This window comes from Acipenser ruthenus, chromosome 2, assembly GCF_902713425.1.
Source record: "Acipenser ruthenus chromosome 2, fAciRut3.2 maternal haplotype, whole genome shotgun sequence".
NCBI classification, from domain to species: domain Eukaryota; kingdom Metazoa; phylum Chordata; class Actinopteri; order Acipenseriformes; family Acipenseridae; genus Acipenser; species Acipenser ruthenus.
This window is the reverse complement of record NC_081190.1, coordinates 24,771,783-24,793,436: the sequence shown is the minus strand read 5'-3', so window position 1 is coordinate 24,793,436 and position 21,654 is coordinate 24,771,783. Positions and strand designations below refer to the sequence as shown.

The following is a 21,654-nucleotide window of genomic DNA, read 5'->3' as shown; positions in this document are numbered from 1 at the left end:
TCTCCTCTCACAAAATCAAAAAAGGATACATTTCAAACAGAGTATACATTTAGCATTTACAGTACTGATTAGATGGAAGTCTTTTGTTTTATTTTGTTATCATTACCAATGGACATAAAATATAATGCTCTAATTTGCATCTGTTTTAAAACATTTTGTTGAACAGCACCAGGGAATCCCCCTGGATTACTGTACATGAACTAGTTGAAGGGGTACACCCACGATAACCACTGATAGGTACAGTAGCTGCAGCAATCCAGGGGTGGTTTAGTTTAGTATAAAATTCTCCAATGAAGTCTTGCTGTGGCTTGACCCCCTGATTATTTGATCCCCCTACAGTATACTCACACTGGGTTAAGCCCCAGCAGGATTTCATAAGAGCATTTTAAGTTAGCAGAATTGCTTCATCCTTTTAATTTAAAGCCACACATAGTTTGCTTTTTATAATTCACTTTACACCATTGAGGTTTGGTAAAAGGTGATTTGTGAAAAGTGAACAAATCTAATTTAAAACGAATCCCAAAATACCATTAACTTCACATTTTTAATTTGAAACTATTTTGGGATTCATTTCAAGATGTGAACTGAATAATCTACTACTTTATACCTATCATATTTCCTGTTAAGAGCTGGTAAACGGGCTAAAACTGTGATGCACAGCTGTAACAGGACGATGTTACATACATGGGTCGTCACTGAATAATAATAAGTCAGACACAGAGCAGTGGGTGTTGACACACAGCACAGGCTCGCAGATTTAATAACAACGCAGGCCCGATGCTGAGTACCAACAGTCGGATTTAATAAAGAAAACAAAATAAAGCTAAAAATAAATGTTTGCCACACAAGGCAAGCGCTAGTCCCACTAAAAGGAATGTCCCGCTCCAGGAACCTACTACACTACACTACACAAACCCTCTCTCTACTGTTTGGGATCAACATCCCCTAAACTGATCTACTTCTGGGCTCCCGGAGTCCCGGCATCGTCACGCGGACTCCGGCCTCTTTAAACTGATTTTTCAAACTGCCTCGGCTGGGCAATGCCTTCACCAGCCTTGTCTTGGAGTGGAAGGGTTTTGTGTAGTAGTTCTCTCCATGGAGCAGACGCTCTCCTCCTCGATGTCAACACAGCGAGCTTTCGCTCAGCGCCCGCCTGTATACTGGTTTATAGTTATGACTCCTGTATACTGCTTTATAGTTTTCCATATACTTTACAAAAAACTGACACATATTTTAAAATGTGACATTTCGAAATCTAACATGAAATACTGTACTACTATTATGGCTTCCGGTATACTTGTGCAATATAATTTAGTAGTTTCTTTGATTGCATGACGTTAAATAAAATATCTAAATTGTGTTCATATAGTTGTTGTTTTTTTAAAATTATGTCTCAATCCTGACATTCTGGGTGATGCAAAACATTTGGCCGTATTTGTAGGTTACCTAGTGAAGTACAGCTGAAAAATCCTTGGAACCACTTCAAATTCAAATACATGTAGGTCTCTGAGGAAGAAAAAAACTAAAATAGTCAAGGAAATCCAAGGAAAAAAACTACAAAAACAGATGCACTGGGTAGTTAAATTGTTTTACGTTTTTTTATCTTTTCAAACTGAAAACCGTAAAACAACTTTCTGTGTTAAACTCTTATTATCTCACAGCTTTTCTGTTTAAATGATATTTTCAAAGACAGCACCAATATCTCTAAACCATTCTAAACAGCGCTCTTTTCTTCTGTGGAAAAAACTGTTTTATAGAGCCCTACTGTAATAGTACTCTTGAATGGAAATTTCTGTATGTATTACAACGTTAAATTGCAGAATATAAAACATTTCCAGATGGAGAAGGTTTATGCCTGCGTACTTTACACTTTACAGTGTAGTATTTATTATACATTTGGAGTTGTGTAGTGATGTCATGGCCATTACATTTTTGTTTCAGATATAAATATTGTTCCATGTTGCACAGCTGGTTTCCTGCTAAGTCTAACCAGTCTACACTTTGCTGTTCACTGTATTTGACCGGGCATGTGCTGTGTGGTCCAGTGGTTAAAGAAAAGGGCTTGTAACCAGGAGGTCCCTGGTTCAAATCCCACCTCAGCCACTGACTCATTGTGTGACCCTGAGCAAGTCACTTAACCTCCTTGTGCTCCGTCTTTCGGGTGAATTGTAAGTGACTCTGCAGCTGATGCATAGTTCACACACCCTAGTCTCTGTAAGTCGCCTTGGATAAAGGCGTCTGCTAAATAAACAAATAATAATGTGTGAGAGCGATCTTTTTGTTAGCAGCTCTTCGCAAGATGTAATCCATTGAAGCCGAGGACCCTTAACTTGGTTTTTGCAGAAATTTATCAAAATCAATTGCTGTAAGCAATAATTGAATCGCAGCTGCATCATTCAGGAAAGCTTTGCTTTCTTGAGAGATGAAAAATAATCTTTGTATACTTTATTACTAGTTACTGTACATATGAGGTCTGATATGTCACAGGTTTTCAGAAAGCAGATTTCTATCAAGTAATGTACTTTATAAATGTTATATTTAGAGTCCCAGTCAGTTGTACTTGTTTTTATAAAGACAATGAAGCTATTGATGAAAGTCCTTGATACCTGTAAGTCCCACTTTTAGTATGTTATTCCATTGATGGTTTAAAATGTTTTACATAGGTCCCTGATACCATATGTGGTATGGATAGTTAAAAAGATCATGGGAGTCATTCTATGGAGTACTGCATTTTACATAGTGTCCTGTTAACCTGAGAAACAGAAACCTTCAGGTGGTAAGTAGGGACAGAAACAGTTTCCATGTATTCTAAGCTTTCCAGTAACAAATTATATGAATTTCAAATGACTGTGAAAGACTGAAGTTAGTTTTGTGTACTCTTTCAGACTTTAACCTGTATTGAAATGTATACATTGGCAAACAGTACTGTTTTAATGTTAAAAGAAAATTGCTTACAGATACAATGTAATTATTTTGCATACATATTAGGCACAGTTTCTAAGAGATGCTAATTCTTTAAGGGGGTTTTCATTGCAATGTGTTAGTCACATCAGTTGTGTACTGCAGTGGTACTGCTAATGTGCACACCATGTTGGAAGCCAATAAACAGTGCTGTATAAAACAGTGTTACTGTAAATATCAATCAGAGCAGTCTGAGGTCTTGTCCAAAAGGATTTCTTGGTAAGCACTAGACCATAGCCATTATCTCTCGATGTAAAAATTGCTTTTTTAGAAACTGCAGAATTAGAAAGCCAGTTCAAAAGCTGTTGTTAATCTTGGTTAGACACGCCTATGTTTTAGCAGGAGAACATCTTTCAGTGCTGTATATGCTGCCTGAGGAAAAAAATAAAATCTGAAACCCTCTGCTACTTTTTTGGACCAAACTTTTGGATGACAATAACGTTATTTGCAGCACTTTATCAGAAGGCATGTTTTTTTGTTTTGCACATTTCACGATTTTTTGTTTTTGTTTTGTTTTGCGATTCAATTTTCAAGCAGAAAATTCTCGTCAATCAGGTACCCAAAGCACTTCCGAACAGAGCCAGCAATCTGAATATCTGAACCCAGCTTTGTTACACCATGTGCCTCTTGTAGGTACTGTACGTGAGCAGTATCACTACCTGTAGCTTGCTGAGTTTAGGCTGGAGAAGAGATGACTTAATGCAAAGAGACAGGTATACTGTTAAAACATTGGCATTGCATTACTTTAAATCACTTTAAGTCGCAGGATTTTCTCTGTACTGCAGGCTCACACTTAAGATTTTTGATCACAAAGATTCTTCTTTGAACCCTGCCTTCTCTACATATGTCTTTTTGGCACTAATAGGTTCTTGCACTGTAATCGCAGCTCTGTTTGAAGAGAAGTAGCACTTAATCACTTTGTGCTGCTTTAGGAGCTATATAAATTACTGCTGTGAACTTTTAAACTTGCACAGCCTCTGAATAAACCTGATAAGAAGGAAATGCCCTTCATTGGACAAAATGTACTTTACTGCTATGTAACAGTTTACTTTTGTGTACCTAGTTCGTTTGGCAAGGAATTTTGCGCTAGAGTTCAACTAACATCCAAGTTCGATTCGTTTTGGTAGGTGTGAAACCTAAAAATATATTTGTTTCACATCAGAGTGAGCACCAAATGAGGGTACTAGGATTCACTTAAAAAGGTGGTCTTGGCTCGATTGAGGGGGAACTCTATTAGTTTCCCCCTCAAAGTCAGGCACTATATTATATATATATATATAATATATGTGTGTGTTATGGACCGTTGCCGTAATGCCCAAGCAGTTGGCGAAGTGCCCAGCTGCAGCGGGCAGAGTCCAGAATAAAATGCAACAATGTTTTATTTTATTCTTATTGCAGTAATACAATACAAATTTCTGAGCAGAGCTGCGTTGTTTGAATGAGAGATCATTCAATATCAGCAAGAGACTAATAATCACAGTTAAGTTTAAACGTGTAAAAGACACCCAGTTAAATATAGTTACCTAAAACTCTGAAGAACGCAGTGCCAAAACTAATTTATCATAGCAATATTAATTAATCATTAATCAACAGCGTAAAGTTTGTATTTTTCTTATTTAGAAATATGAACGACAATTTGACTCGGAAGAAAAGGTTTTCTTAGAAAAAGTTTAGTTTTCGTTCTGTAGAAAAATTTTTATACACATTGAAACAATATTATTTAATGTCTAACATTAGTTGACATCAGATCTCAGACAATTAGACATTTGCCTCAACATTTCATTTAAATAAATAAATAATAATTTATTATTATTATTATTTATTTATTTATTTATTTATTTATTTATTTACTTTAGCAGACGCCCTTATCCAGGGCGACTTACAATTGTTACAAGATACCACTTCTTTTTTTTTTTTTTTTTTTTACATACAATTACCCATTTATACAGTTAGGTTTTTACTGGAGCAATCTAGGTAAAGTACCTTGCTCAATGGCACAGCAGCAGCGTCCCCCACCTGGGATTGAACCCTTGACCCTCCGGTCAAGAGTCCAGAGCCCTAACCACTGCTCCACACTGCTAGCTAAATAAATAAATAAATAAATAAATAAATAAATAAATAAAAACGATTCAGTCGGTCTAATGATTAAATAGTTATTTGACTGACAAACTATTATTGAGAACTGCAGTAGATACCCAGAGGATGAACACTGCTGTGTTACTTTCCATTAACCTTTCATTTGTTATAACAGGGCACACTAAAGTCTTTCTTCACCATCAGCCCGGGTGGCTGTGGGCAGTTGACGAAATTACATAAAATTCGACGCTAATTCGGCATCTGGCAACCGCAGCTAGGCACTTCGCCAACTGCCTGGGCATTACGGAAACTGCCCGATTTCAGCAACGGTCCATAACGCACACATATATATATAATGCACGTTCACTGTATTAAACAGCTACCTGGGCATCAACAGCCAAACAGCATTTAGGTCACATACTGTACACAAGCAAACAGTGATTACAGTGTTGAAGGACCCAATTTAAACAAACTTGAGTTCAGTTGGAGACGAACTGCAGTTTGTTTGCAGTTTTGTGGTGTGAAACCAATCGAAGCAAAATAGCAACATTTTAGTTTGTTTTCAAGTGAATTCTAAATCAAACACACAGCATTTACTGTAAGATTGAATCGTTGTGTTTATATTATTGCTACAGTATAATACCGTACCTTTGCGTTGGTTCCATAGATCAGGAATAGGGTATACAGTAGTGTTATTGTGAGAATAGGACAACCTGGATTCATTTGACTTCAGCATATTGAAAATAAGTTTGCAGGAATAATTTTATATTTTATGCAGGTGCTGGTACATGTTTTAAAAAAAATAAGGAACCTTTTACTAAATAAATAAGCTGTTTACGTACTGTAGTATTTTATGCTTGCATATATTTCTTTTGAAAAAATGCTTGAAACAAAACATTTCATTTAGCATTAAGTAAGTAAGTCAAATATTGTGCAAATGGTTCCTTTTAAACATACTATAGAACCAAAATAACAGTATTTTGGAGAAATGTTTCAACTGAAGGATGGTACTTTAAAGACATATTTTATCTACATTAAGGCACTGTACTGGTACACAAAACTACTGGTAAGTGCCCCCAGCTCCTGAATAAGTACTGAATAGTAACTGGATCTTTTGTCCTTGTATGGGCATGTTTTTAAAACAGAAGTGTTAAAGAATAGCTGGGTTTTACTGTAACTCTTTCCCTTTTTGGTATTGGCCTCTGTTTTACCCTTAGAAACATTGTTTTTACAGGGAATGAGGGTGATTTATTTAACGTGACTTGACTGTTGTCATTATGGATTTCTGGCGGTGTGCATTCAGGAACATATAAAACATAATGTTCCCTATTGGAGGGAGAAGTAATAAAACAATCTTAATGTGGGTATTGCTCATTGGCAAAATAAACTTAGCAGCAAATGTCAATTTTGATTTGCGACTCAAGTATTTATACAATGTGCTGTAAAGCTGTCGGATAACATTGCTGAGAAAACAGTAGCCTAAGTGAAAGGTCAAGATAATATGCATTGGTTGGCATCAGGCATCCACACTAATTACATCCTGGGACAAGTTGTTTTGTCAGACTTTGTGTATTCTTCTTAAACAGAAGAGTGCTTCCTTATAGTTAACTCAACCGGGATCTTGTAAAATGTGCAGCTACAGTAAGCCACATGCTACAGTACACTATGTCCTTTGAGGCAGGGTTTCCTAGACAAGTAAAATTGTATTTTATTCTTCCCTTTAGAAATACCTCGTCCAAAATATGTAAAAACCTGAATTTAAGAAGCACATTTCTACTGGGGAGCCATAAAATGTTTCAAAATCTGTTACAAAATAACACTTTTTATTTTTTGTGTGCAGTGTGATCTGACCCTGGGGAATATATAATGAATTGTCACAAGCGGCTTGTTTTTTCAGTGAAGCAGGAGGAGTTTTAATTATGTTTACTGTTCAGGTTTGTTTTTGCCAGTATCAGTAAAGGGGGAAAAAAACAATATAGTGTACTGTACAGTAGGGAGTGAACTGCATGTTTATTCATCTCACACAGCTGGTTACTGAACACTTTCTGGAGATCCAAGGACGGATTTGTAACTTAGAAAGCTGCCTATGTTTATTTGATAATGTTTATTTTTTCAGCAGTGGTTGAACTGGTTGTATACCTTGCCCTTGGCTTGATTGGATTGGTAGGAAACAGCGTGCTGCTCCATGGTGCTTGTAAATGCTTAGCTGGACGACGGAGGACATCATGCATGTTGCTTCTCAACATTGCTATTATTCATTTGACCAGGATCGTGGTGGTAAACGTGCTGAGTATCATTTACAGTGTGGGCGGTGTGGTTATATTCGATATGGCTGGCTGCAAATTATTCAAGTTCACCTTTGCCCTTACGAACATGCTTGCCATCTGGTTTACCCTCTATGTGGCATTGTTCTATATTGTTAGGCTTGACCGAGTGGTGCATCCAGCAACTTCAACGCCCAGAGTGAGTCGACAAACGATCCATCTTGTAGTAATGTTGGTGCTGTGGGCAATTGGATTGGGAGTCAGCTGTCCTCTATTGGTGTATGCAGATAAAGCAGAAAGAATCTCTAATGTTTCTTACTCATCAAACCAGGTCTACACTTCGTGCCAGGTCAACTATACCAACCCTATAGTGCACCTCATCTATGCACTGGTGATTTTGACTGCTGTGGACTTGGGGCCCCTTGTAGTTTTGCTTCTTGTCAGCATCCGGGTAGCGATGCTTCTGAAAGAACATCACGTTGCAACTTATGGAGACATCTGGATTGGTGAAGACAAAGCAGAGAGTGAAATTTTCATGGCTTCCAAGCTTATTTTGCCTCTTGTGTTTCTTCTGATTGGTTTGTGGGTTTCCCATTTTGCTTTGTTGCAGTTCTTAGATAAGTTAGATTCTTATTACTTCATTCCTGTGATACTTGCTGTACTGTCTTCTGCCTATTCTGCTCTCAGCCCGTATATTTGTATCGCTATTAGCAGCAAAGTGAGGCAGTGTTTGAGACCGTCATGTTTTTCAAAGCCTGCACAGCAAAGTCCCCAACCTGCCACCATATTGAGCTCACCCTATGCTGAGTAAATATGTTATTGAGAAAGAAGTGGAAGTCCTAAGTGTACCTGCTAAGGCATTGGGTGTACAGTATACCATTGACTTGTAAGGAGCAGTAATGGAAAATTAGGTAACAAACAAATATTCTAAAATGGTCACCTATAGTTGTGCCAGTAGAATCCAGTCTTTCCATTGCAACTACTGTACAGCCCTTAAATACGAAGGTGGGTATGAAATTGGGCATGTGGTTGGAACTTTGAGATGAGATTCTTGTCTTGAAGTCCACAATGTTTCAGTTTTGTACAAGAGCAGTTAGAAACAGGAGGAAAAATGTTTTGCATCATTACAACAATTCAGAAATCTTGATCTGTACATGGAAATGAGGGTTTTTACAAATGATAATCAAGCTATATTTTAAATAAATAAGTAATTGTAAATAGTAATCATAGATATCAATTGTTTTAATGAATACTTTTAGAATGCATATTCTGTACAAATAAATAGCAAAGAAGCTTCTATAGTAGAATTATTGAATGCTGGTGTAATTATATAGTTTTGTAGTCATTTTTTTAAAAATTATTTTTCATTGCTACAAGGTAGACGTGTATGAAAAGCTCCACGTGCAAGTGTTTCATAACTCTTGAAAGAATGGGAATAGTAGTCATTGCATATCAGTTTGAGACAGACAGCTAGCTATGACAGCTTCACAGTTTTTCTGAACAATGCCTTATTGTTACATTTTTCCTAGCCCCTTATTTGTCCTTTTAATCACAATATAAATGCAATATAATTGTATACACTATTTCATGTATAAAATGTCCATAATACATGATAAAGTACTAAGTATACATTGCTCAGAGTTAATACATCCACATTGTAGAGATAATATGATAGTAGTTCTAGGTGTTGCAATGGTTTAGCTTACTGTAAAATTCGAAACTTTGTGCTGCTACAGTCATTTTAGTAATCATTTTGGAGAATGCATTTGAAATTTTTTTCTGGTATTGGGGATTTACAGTTGGGTGATGGTTATGGTTATTTTTAATGAGTGTCATGTAACAGTACAATTGTTTTAAATGGAAAATAGTGATTCCTTGGTTGATGCATCTGAAATCTATTGGAACCGTGCAGATATTAATTGTCCATTCCGGGATTCATAAGGATGCTGGGGTTTGGTTACCTTTGTAATTGATTCCAGCTGTGACCCAGAACTGATTTTATTTTACAGTCCACCTCGTATGCAAACCAAGTTTACAGTAATATACCTTTCATCTCATTTTACCGTATTTATGCCCAAAAATGTATTTTCTAAATGATACAAAATTGATTCCCCATCTGCTATCTGTTGTGCTATAAAAAAAACATTTTTGGAAAGTTGCACATGCAGTACAAACTGTCCAGCTTATTATTTTTGTCATCTTGTGACTGACATTTGCTGGATGTTCAGATAGTATTGGTCTATAAAGAAGAGGCAGTGCTATAATGTATATAGTCTGTCTACCTGTGTTGATTCATAACAGCTAATCAGATACATCATCATTACAGCCTATGTGTGACCCAGCTCTATCACTTAGGGGTTCAATAAATCAAGCAATAAAAAGGGTTGATATGTTGCATCCCCTCCAGTCTAAAGACTTGCACAGTACGTAGCACCATTTTCTTTACAGGAATAATGCTTATTTTGTATGCCATCCACACCCTTTCTTTCCTTTTTAATGCAATGTGTATTCTAAAATCCAGATTTATATTTATATTTGTGTATTCTTCCTGTAAAACGTTTGTAAAATGTGAATTGGTTGATATTTAATAAAAATCTACTATTGTGACAATTCAGTTTGTGTCAGAGTTTACATTTTCTGTTTTATAAATATAGTTGTCAATAATATGTTGCCACCATTGTTAAGTACATATAGAACATTATAGTATAGCATTTAGAGATTCACCATTTTCTTTATCTACAGTACCTACTCCCTTATTTTTCTTTTTCAATCCTGGGAATTGATTTATTTGGGTTTTCAGAACCCCAAAATGTTTTTATTATAATTACCACCTTTCATTTTATATGTCTTCCTTGACATATACATTTTTAATTTTTTTTTTACTACTCCCATAACTCCAGCGTAACAGAACATTGTTGACATTACTTGGTCTAAATATCCTTAGCATCTGTTATTTTTTATGCGCATTTACAGAATCAGGCTCCTGGTCTGGAGGGATTTCTGGAATGTAAAGAATGTGTAACAATACTAGCACTGTCCCTGGATGATGCTGTTTCATGCCACCCGGGCTCAGGGCATTATGTGGTGTGAGGAGATTATACGAAAGGGAAAGCTTTGCTCAGTGTGACACGCAGATCTTAACGTGATGAAACACCCTGGGGTGACATGAACGTGGAACTTCAGATTGAACCTCACAGCGCTGGAACGGTCTCATTATACAAAAGGAATGGGCCAGGATTTCAACCTGCTGTACTACTTTACTGTAGATATTCATGGGTGAGCTTTTGTAATGTTGCAATGGACAAAACTGGATGTATAGTAAAATTACAAACACAGAAAATATAAAGTATGCCTTTGTGCAAATGGACGAGTACAGTATAACCGTGTGCTTTGTTTGGATGTACTTGTTTGTGCTAATCTGGTGCTTTGCTTGATCCACAGGAACTTCACATAATGCTTCTGCAGATAAATAATGGATGCTCCTGAGTACTTGGATTTGGACGAAATTGACTTTAGTGATGATTTAGCAGTAAGTACAATATTTTTTTATGTCGTTGTTTATCATGCTGGCTTTGCAAATGTGTATAATGACATGTTTTATTACTGTACTGTATTTTCATAATTACAGTGATTCAAGGTATGAGAAATCTGAGTTACAGGATGACTGGTGTACAGTATATGAATTATGATTTAAAAAAAAAAACATAGCAAGATTAACTCTTTCAGAACCAAGTAACTTTACAGAAAGACTACCCTGGTATAACTAATTAATATACATATACAAATAATATAAATATTAGCACATATATTCATATATTAGTTTTTTGGTCTGCAGTATTGATTGGAGTTATTGTTTAGTTATCTATTAGAAAGTTTACCAACACTGAGGATTTAGACGGCGATAGTTTATTATCCCCAATATTGTGGGTGCTTAGATGCTAATTAAATACATTATCTGGTTTGAAATGTAGCTTTTTTCTTTTGAAAACTAATTTGAATTGAACCGTTGTTCAATATCTCTGCATAAATACAAAGGAATGCATTACGCATAGTGATTATCGGTGGCATGTTAACAAATTAATACGCTGCCATAAACTCTTAGTGAAATTCAACAGATTTATTTCCTCACTAATGGAAGTAGCCTCATGGCTTCTTAAACTGCAACATGTCTTTTCATTCAGACATGTTTGTGTGATACAGTGCTGTTTTCTGTGACTGCTTTTTGGATGGGATTAGAATGCATTAGCTCTAGTATTTATGTAAGATATTTTCCATAATGTACATAGTGCCAGTACTAATGCCGGGGCTTTTAATTGAATGTGCATGTAGTAGCATTGTTGGTACAAGAACCTTTCTGATGTTGCAGAAATTCAAAATAACCCCTACTTGGGAAAGATTGATTACCTGCAGTTCAAGGCAAAGAGCAGCGTTCTAATTACAGCTCAATTATGCAGCTTGCAATTAAGGGATCTGCACCAGCTGGAAACAAACAGCTACCTTTTTCCCCACAGAGATGGAAACCGCACAGGGAATAGGTTCCCAGAGCACAAGAAAGTTGTTTGAAGGAGCCTTGACACAGAAAAATATTCTGACTTTGAATAGAAGCACATTAATAGGCAGAAAACTAAAGGGTGTGTTAATGCACATGCCCCCTTTTCGAAAGAAGTGGAATCCTTTAATTAGTCACCAGGGACTTTGAATAGACAAAGCACACTATCACATTATTAATCACAAAAATTACAGCTTGGAAGCAAATGTTCCCTCAATTGTTTACTGCGGTATCGTGAGGAGTACCGATTTAAACTGTCTAATCCACTCATATATTACAGTATTTTTACAGTCATTTCTTTTATCGGTTTGATATAAAATCACGTCTTGGTTTTACTTTGCTCGTTTTTGTAGGGGTGTGTGTGTGTGTACACAGCGAATTGTGGGATTGTAGTCCTGGGCAAGTATACTCTATTCATATTAACTAAACCATGCACTATGTATTTTTAAACTCGATTGTGCGTGAAGTGACTGGCAATCGCATGGATTCAAAACAACGCATGCATTAGTATATTGCCCTCTGCTGAGCCTCTCATTCTGTCGGGTTGCATGACATAACAACGAGTCCAAAACCGCGCCGACCATTAGCGACTGCCCATAACAGTGCTATAACATGACCGCGACGGACATTACCAGAAGTTCACAAAAGCGTCACTTACCAGGAACACGGGCACACGGCGCAGTCAGAGCTGGGCTCACAGATTTTCTGATTGCAGAAGACTATATATTTTTTTCACTCTTCCCATACAGCGCCATCATAACTAGACTGGTAAATACGATAAGTAAAACCTCCATGCAATAAAAGCGTGTTTCCACAAGCATTTTTTTACGTAGTTGGACTGCATGTCGATTTTTCTTTTTTTTTTTTTTCACTTGTTGCAGAATGATATTCAGCACGTGTTTTGATATATTTGTATATGATTACTCCTCCACGGGACATCCGGGATTGGGGACCGATACAAGGGCATTTTAAAAATGTAGATTTTGTACAGATTAGTTTTTTTTTTTTTTTTTTAAATAGTGTAACTTTATCTTAATGGCATTGCTTCTCTGCCCTGTCGTATCCCTACTGAACCCACTGTTTTCTTTCTAGCGTGACGCTTTTATCAGAGCGAGTTCACTTTTGTTGTTTGAAATTAAAATGGTGTAGTCAGATAATTCCCCTTTATGTACTTGCGTGGCACCTAGTTTTCATTATTATTATTATTATTATTTTTTATTCTAGTACTACTACTAATCAGGGTTTGTAAACTATTTCTAATAAAAGGGTCTATTAACAGACCCTTACAGATACATCAGAGATATTTACATCCGCTAATACTTTTGAATTGTCAGTCGCAAGCTTGATCCAATTCTTCCAGTGACAGCGTGACTTGCAGCTCTTCCCCATTCCCCTGTATCTGAGTTCTGAGTTCTGAGCAGAAGCTTTTGATTATTATTATTATTATTATTATTATTATTATTATTATTATTATTATTATTATTATTAAATTGTGCATTCATATCTTTATTTGAGTGAGTCTTCCACCCTCAAGGGCTCAGCGTATATATTGCAATTGGCCAATATCCACGGTTGTTTGTCAAAAGTATTCCAATGTATTGTAGCGTGCACGGGGTAGGTGACGTAATCACACACAAAGACATAAGCCCGATATACGCTCCTTGTAGTGACCCCCCTCTGTACAGCGGTATCGGCGCTATGCTTTAATGTGAGAGGTCCCGGGTTCGCGCCCGCCCTCTGCCTGTGTGTGGCTTGCCTCGCCGTGGGTGATGCACCTGCCTGCGGAAACCAGGATCGCTACAGTATCAGGGCTGCCAACTTTTAGGAAACTGTTTAAGTGAGACTTTTGAACAAGTACAATTTTAGCGCGCGGTGAAGTGCTGTGAGTGACTTAGTTGCAAAACAAATAGACATTTTTTTTTTTTTTTTAAAGATGGAAATTCATTACCTTAGGTGCATTCTGAGCCAGGATTTGAAGCTGCTGCATGTTCACGGTTGTAGCTGGAAGCAGCTGACTTGGAGGCCTTGACTACTTCTGCTGGGGGCTCATACTTGAAGCAGTTGGGCTCCATACCGGACATCTTTATTGTCATTATAGAAGACAGTGTGCCTTCCAAGGCCAGAGCATTCCGTGTGTCAGTCTTGTTTAGTACAATCATTGAAAACTCTTTCTGCATCAGCATTAGAGTGTGGCAGGGTTAGACTTAGTTGTGCCACCTTGCTCAGCATGGGTAGCTTAGGCATTCCTGTTACTGGACTCTTGATTGTGGCCATGTGTGCCCACACCTTATCCATCCTGTGGTACACCTCCTGCTCACTGACTCTGCTCACCGCCTGCTCCCAAATGCTTCTGGGAATGTCCTTTTCCTCCATAAGTTGATAGTCCAGGAACTCATCACTCAACTTGTCCTGTTCTTTGGGATCTCCATATGGAAGCAGATGACTAAACCTGAAATATTTAGATTGAAAGACATTATATAATTAAAAACCCTTTACTTTTCTGTTTCTTTCACATGTTTTATCATTTTTTTAAAACATTGTATCTGTTTCCTGTGTTGCTATCTTTAGTAAATACATTACCATGAATCTAAGAAGCATACCTGTACACAAGGTATAGGGCATCATTCATATCACAGTCCATCTTCTGTTGAAAGTCAATGAACTGTGAATGTTCAAGGACTGGCTCCTTGAAGGGCAGCTTCTTAAAGGCATAGTCAACAGCTGCAACAAAGAATGCCCTCACAGCCTTGTGGAAGTTGTCTACCTGGTACTGACTGATCTCACCAGCTTCATGCAGACGGCTGAGGGTTGTTCTTGTTGTCCAGCCAACATTAAGCTTGTGATCTAGTTAATAACAAAACTTAGAATAAATATATTGTTCCCTTTAGTGTTTATTGCTTTATGCAAGTTTTTATTTTGTTATAGTCAGATTCAGTTTGACATTGTTTTACAAAGTTTAAGACTACCCAAAAGAGTAATTAACATCAACAGTAAACATTCCTAGAAATTAATCTTTTCAAATATTTTTAATACCTGCCTTTGAATTCCACATCTTTAAAATTATTTTTACATAGATTTCTATTTTTAGCACATACCTGCCACCTGGTTCTGTGTGTCTTTATACTCAACTTCACACACATCAGCATTTTTTATTGCAGTTGTGGTAACAAACTTGGACATGAGTTTCTTAACATAAGACCTCATCTGAAAAAAAAAAAAACACAAATTATATTAATAATAATACAATGGTAAAATGTTCAAAACAAATCATTATTTAATTATACAACTTTAATTATAATGTTGTGGAAAGAAGTGAAGAATATTATATATTTATCTGTCCATGGAGAAGATACACAGATGGCTCTTGGCGCTGAAAGAGTAAATTAAACTCTGTGAAGACAGGCAGTGGTAGAATAAGAGGTGTACCTCTGTCATTGGATCCTCAAAATGCTTCCTAAGCCTCTTAAAGCGGGCTTGTTTCTCAACTGTAAATGACAGAGACAAAGATATATCAAGCATTATAGCAAGATGCAACTGGCATTTTAAATATCTAGGTGGATGAGCTAGGGTTGTCACCTGCCACCAGAGTCATTTTGTACAAAACAAAAAAGTATACTTTTAAGTATATTTAATATTTAATGTCCCAGGAAGTCTTAGAGATTTCCCGGGACAGCAGCCTTAAAAAGAGAACAATCCAGGCAAAACCAGAACGGGTTGCAAGCCTAATTAGTACTCACTGTTAGACTTGAAGTAGCTGACAAGTGCTTGATACAGCCGTAGAATGCGGACTACTGCCGTCTCCAGACTCAGCCACCGTGTTGAAACATGGTCTATGACAGCTATGTACTCAGTATCACAAAACACACAGAATTCTGAAAAAAAAAAAAATTTAAATGCAGTGATAGTGGCATTTTATACAACTAGGAAAAAACTTTTTTCTATTGCCTGAAACTGTGTGCTGGTATAGACTGGCTTTTCATGATTTATTGTTATCATTTCAAAAAGGCTTATTATATTATGAAAAACTCTTACCATCCAGTCTACATTTTCTCTTTGTGCTCGCTTTGAACCAGTATCCAATATCTACAACCACATCCTCCACATCAAAGTCTGACAACTGAAATAGGAAATTTAATTTCAACATTTATAATTTAAGCCAAAGTTTTCTATCTACATATCTTTTTAAATTACTGTTTTTTTCTTGTGCATAATTATTTTTGTTTTATCAGAAAATTATCACTCTATAATTATCAGGTTCTAACTAGATTGTTTACACTAATTTGAATCCTCTAAATGATACAGTGAAACTTGAAGGAATTGAAACTTAATGCACCATATCTCTGTGCCACATCTGAATCCTTAAAACACTCTTTCATCAGTGGGCTGAAGTGTTCAGCAACTGCAAGGGGGACATTGTGATTTACCATCGTCACAGCAACTTTGATCTCAGCTCGTCGTGCCTGAAAACAAAGTATAAAAAAAGAATACTTTTACAGTCAGAACAAAAAGCTGTTTCTGTGGTAACAAATGGGAAAAGTACCAGTCAAATGTGTTTGTCAATATCTTCTGTACAAGAAGAAAATAATTTTGGAAAAACAAAATGTTAAAGAAGTTATTCATTCATACCTTCGCCTCAAGTTGTGTCATGTTATCCACCTTTGGAGCTGTGTTCACTGTAATATATATATATATATATATAACAGTTTATCTGTCAAAAATAACTGAAAGCAGACAGACCATCATCAAAGCAATTTGACCTTAACCACGAATAATATAAATAAACTATAATAAAGTTTTTTGTTAAAATTACAATTGATGTCATTAATCTGATTTTATAATAGCAGCGAAGGATACTAGCTATATCTATGAACTTCAAAGCAACGCATAATTATTAGCATCATAAATAATCACGGATGATCAGATAAGCACAAATCTTAAAAAGATTTAAAAAAAAAAAATTGTGTGTAACCATTTCCCTACCTCTCAAGCTGTACCGGGGTTTGTATCTGCACCTCTCACTGCTGTCTCTGTTGCATTTCCCGCTCGCCGCTGCTTAAGCTCGCGGAGGATTTGTGATGGACTGTTACAATTCTTCCCGCGAACCCCTGACTGGTTAGCAAGGTGGTTCATTCCGGCAGATGAAGTGCGACAGTCTGACTTTTCAGCAGTAATAAATAAAAACATTACACGTGCAGCCATTCAGTCACAGTGTCTTCCAAGAAGAGTGTTAGAAACTGACCCCAAAAATTGCGTGACACTTTTTTACCAATGCGTGTGAGCGTGAGAATATGCTCAAATGTGTGAGTCTCACGGCCAGTGCGTGTGTGTTGGCAGCCCTGCAGTATGCTTCTGTTACACACGTTAAATGGTGATTTCGAAAATGTATTTATTCAGGGCTACAAGAGTACAACACAAACAAACCAGTACGTAACTGTAACAAGCTGAACTGACGTTTTTTTGTTTTGGAACTTTTTTTTTTATATTAGAAAACAATAGGAGGATTTTTTATGTGCCATCTACATATATTTACCATAAATAAATAATGGTGTTTATAGGAATGTACTATATACATGTATTCAACATTAATTTTCGGGTGTTACACTTCCATAAATTAGAGTTTGTAAACATTGGACGACCACTGTATACGCACACCCACACAGTATAAATCTATTCTTTAGCATCTTACAGGATTACATTTTTAGGTGCCCTGCCAAACGAGCAAACGAACGTTTCTACATATTGTGACGGCAGCGGACAAAAGAAACACACCAAAGGCAGTTTTGAGGCCAAAATAGCGGTAACAACAACCACTGTTTATTTCTTCCTTGAGAAAACAAACAGGGTACCTGCACACTTATATATCACGCTCCAAAGTGTTCATATTTTTTATTATACCTAAAATCAACTTTTCAATCTGCAAGAGATCTTCATCAAACCTGGCATGCAATTGCTTTGCAATTGTGCAATACGAGTCTTACTGACACTGCTAGGTCATATTAAAACCGGCATACTGATGGGGAAGGGGGGAGTTCCTGGTAAGTGACGCGTCTGTGAACTTCGCAGAGTCTTCTGGGAATCGAATTGTGGTTCGGCGCAGTGATGTCATAGTGCTGTTATGGGCAGTCTCTGTAATGTCCGTTGCGGTAATGACCCGTGCGGTGATCTCTGCGCGGTCTTAGATTCGTGGTGGTGTCGAGATATGCTGTCTTTGAGTACTTCTTCAGAATCATATAAATCCATGATATGGTCCTACTGATATTCGCATGGTATTTTGAAGTTGCTTCATTTTGTTATCGGTAGACAGTACTAGCATGCCACTCTGATGCTTATACTATACGTATAGGCCTGGAATGTAATTACATCTGGTTTAAAATATTACGATAAATACTTCTTCCTCTTCTTTTGATGGAATATTTTCATATCTGGAATTAGTTTCTCTTGCTCATAAAACACAAAGGAAAGGGAATGTGTGCGGCACATTTTAGAAATACTTCAAATGCATTGCAAATGAATGAAGTGAACTGAGGTACAGTACAAAAAGTTAACTGGTAGTATTTAGATTTGATATTAGGCCTATGTACTGTAGTGCATTTCTGTAGCTCATTTGGGGTTGAAATCAATGTGAAGTCTCCCCTAACTTGTGGTCCAGAACCAGATGAAAAATGCAATTTTATAAACACTGAAAATAAATTCAAGACGCATGCTGTACTTATCAATAAGTAAGTGGCATACCAAAACCCCACTGAAGCATTACATGAGATCAGGTATTTGTTACGCAGCAATCTGGTGTTTACTTATAATAGGTGACCCCTAAATCCTTGTTCTGTCTGTGCTGCTAATGAAACCCTGGCACACTGCTTAATTACTGTGCCACAAAGCAGTTAGTCAGTCCGAATTAGTATACCATGCTCAATACACTATTGCAGAAAAAACATATTAGTACTGTGCACTGAAGCCCAAATCAGAAACATTTTGTTCTCATAGGTAATAATAAGCTTGGCAAATCATGGTCTAAGCAGAAATAACAATATATAATGATAGAGAATAAACACGATTGGGTATTAAATATTGGCAACCCATACTTAGTTGTTTGGTTCTTGTTTTTATACACACTTTGATAATATGACATTTATATAACTTTGGACAGACAGCTGACCCACAGACAGTGCCTAAGATTAAATATGCATACTTTAGTGGTGCTGGGTTGCTTTCTTGGAGTTTACTTTCCCATTATTTTGTTCTGCAGCACAGTTACAAATCCTATTAGAACCAATGGTACTTTATTATTATTTAATTATGAATATTTGTTTCCCTCTTCATCCCCAGCATGAATGAGACAAGAGGCTACATTCTAACAATATATAAACGTGTAAAAGAATTCCAGCTTTAAGTATTTGTGCCAAAAGTGCGTAGGATCTGCTCGTGGATGCACTGGCCCCAATCCTATATAATGATGCTTTTAAGAGGATTGTACAAGTGATGGTTAAGTTTTCCCTGTGTATTTTTTCAATCTCAGTATATACTCAGTATATAAATGACCTTTTATTGCTTTTTTAGTATTCAGTGACGTCTCTGAAGACCATCCCTGAGCTGTGCAGAAGATGCGATTCTCAGAATGAAGAAAGACAAGGTACCACATTCATAGTGTATCCGAAGTATAAAAGTTCTATTTCAAACCCATCCAGTGACAATAATTCAATCTTTATGCCTGTAGGATATACTGTCATTGTCTGTGTATCATATAACACTACCATTTGGTTGAAGACAAAAGATTGTAGAATTGAAACTCAAGCAAGATAATAATGCAGGCTGAAAGTAAACTCTTAGAATCACGTCATACTGGTAAATTGAATTAGTTAATAGCAGCTGGTCACTGTGAAGGCCACAGGGATATGTCAGATCTTTGTATTCTGCCAATTAGAGCAGCTCAAAGCTACTGAGTAACTGATAAGGGGTTAAGAATCGAGGTGGAGATTTTAAAAGAGTTTCAGACTAAATTCTTGCTATCAGGATGGATTAGTGCAAAATCCACATGTGTGATAAAGTTTTTTAAGCAGTGGAAGCTGTGGGGCAAATGACATTGTGAATGACTAATCCTTTTTTTTTGGGGGGGGGGGGGCAGTAACTTTTTACTAATAACATACTATAATGCTTTTTCATAAATTTTGGCATATCAGTTCTAGTCAAACTTTTCAAAATGAGATTTTGTTACAAGAGTCATTTTCACACACATGCCAGTTTATCATGCAGCACTGCTAGCAGTTGAATAGACCTGCGTTGTTCTGTAATCTGTGTTCTTGAGAAAACAAAATAGAGATTACCTTAGTGTAGTACCCTATATTGCATTTCAAAATAAAAATACTTGTTTACTTTTTTCAAAAGAATGCATATTTGAGACCCATAAAAATGTAATTGCACTATGGGGAAGGTGTATGAATTAATTTTTTAGCTACAGTACCGTCACTTTAACTTAGTGGTTATCAACAGCAAACCCAAGAACATATTTTCTTTTGTTCTGTACAAGTGAATGGCAGAGGCATCTTGAATAAAGCAGACATCTGTCTTTTGCAACCAGAAGTGCTCATCCAGGTTTCACTGTACCTGCACTGGGATGATCCAGTAATATTGTACAACAGCACCACCCTCTGATCACTGCCTATTTTGCTGCTTTTCATTATGAACTGCCATGTAATTTTCCATATAATTTGAAATCTGCACTTGCCTGTCAGTTACAGTAGTACCATAAGAAATGCATTGAATATTCAAAGCAAGGGTCAATTAAAACATTGATAGGGTAATACATGTAAATACCATTTTACAGTCTGTCACATATCCACATCTCTACATTGTTTTAAGTGTGAAATAGGGAAACATTTGATTGTTGAGTTTTCAGTTTCAAATGCGGAATACTACTTCAAATGTCAGTATTTATCCTCTTACTATAACTGATAACATTGTATTTGACTTGAATTACATTTTAATTAAATATTTGTAAATATGAAAAAACATTTAAGAAGTAAAGAAAGTTATTTATTTTCTGGGGTGGGGTGGAGTTGGGGGGAGAGGCAGTAAACAAAAAAAAATACTTTTTAGGCCGTTTTAATATTACAATTACATTTTGTTATATGAAACAACTAACACACTGAAACATTTACTATTAAAATATTGTTTTACTACATTTAAATTACATTTGTTTAAAACTATGTAAGGTTTGTACTTGTCAGTCTTGCAGTATGTTACTTTTATACCATGGCTCCATATAACATCAGTAGCGATGATGAAAGCCACTCTCTCTTGCTGTCTGTTTTAAATTTTATTTACAGCAGCTGTTTAGCTTTCATTAAGGGCTAAAGTAATCTAAAAATTACAGCTGTAGCACATTCACACTTAAAGCATAACTCGGACTGCCTCAGCAATAATAAACAGATTTTGTTTTCCATATGGCATTGTGTTTAATCTCACACTACGGCAGACAGACATCTTGGTAACACTGCTACAAAAAATACATGGAACATAAACAAGAAAATAATAAACACCAAACAGATCTTTGGGTAACCCAAATACATTTAAGAGGGCTTACTACTCATTTATATAAAAATAAACAGGGTCAGTCAAAAGAAGGTAAGAATGCCACTAATACAATTAAAGCAGACAACACAATTGTACCCAGCATTGGGGACCAGCAGGAATAGAGGGGGGATTCCTTGATTGTAGCAGGCAGACCTTCACTCGCCAGATGAAGGTTTAGATTAAAATCTAAAAGATGCTGACGTTTTTTGGTAAGAATTCCAAACAGGAATATAT

General features: G+C 36.5%; 1 protein-coding gene across 5 annotated transcripts in view; it reads left to right on the top strand.

Annotated features, from left to right (window-relative positions):
• Positions 1 to 21,654, top strand: part of LOC117409250 (synphilin-1) — a 51,724-nt gene that overhangs the window by 15,670 nt on the left and 14,400 nt on the right. For 3 of the 5 annotated variants that reach the window (XM_034014968.3, XM_034014970.3, XM_034014971.3), the window contains exons 2-3: positions 10,743 to 10,830; positions 19,408 to 19,480. In XM_034014968.3, coding sequence (XP_033870859.3) covers positions 10,774 to 10,830; positions 19,408 to 19,480 — 130 coding nt within the window. In that variant the 5' untranslated portion in view covers positions 10,743 to 10,773. Of the gene's footprint in view, positions 1 to 10,558; positions 10,578 to 10,742; positions 10,831 to 18,097; positions 18,117 to 19,407; positions 19,481 to 21,654 lie in introns of those variants that run through there. The other 2 variants (XM_034014969.3, XM_058992551.1) reach the window with 2 other exon arrangements.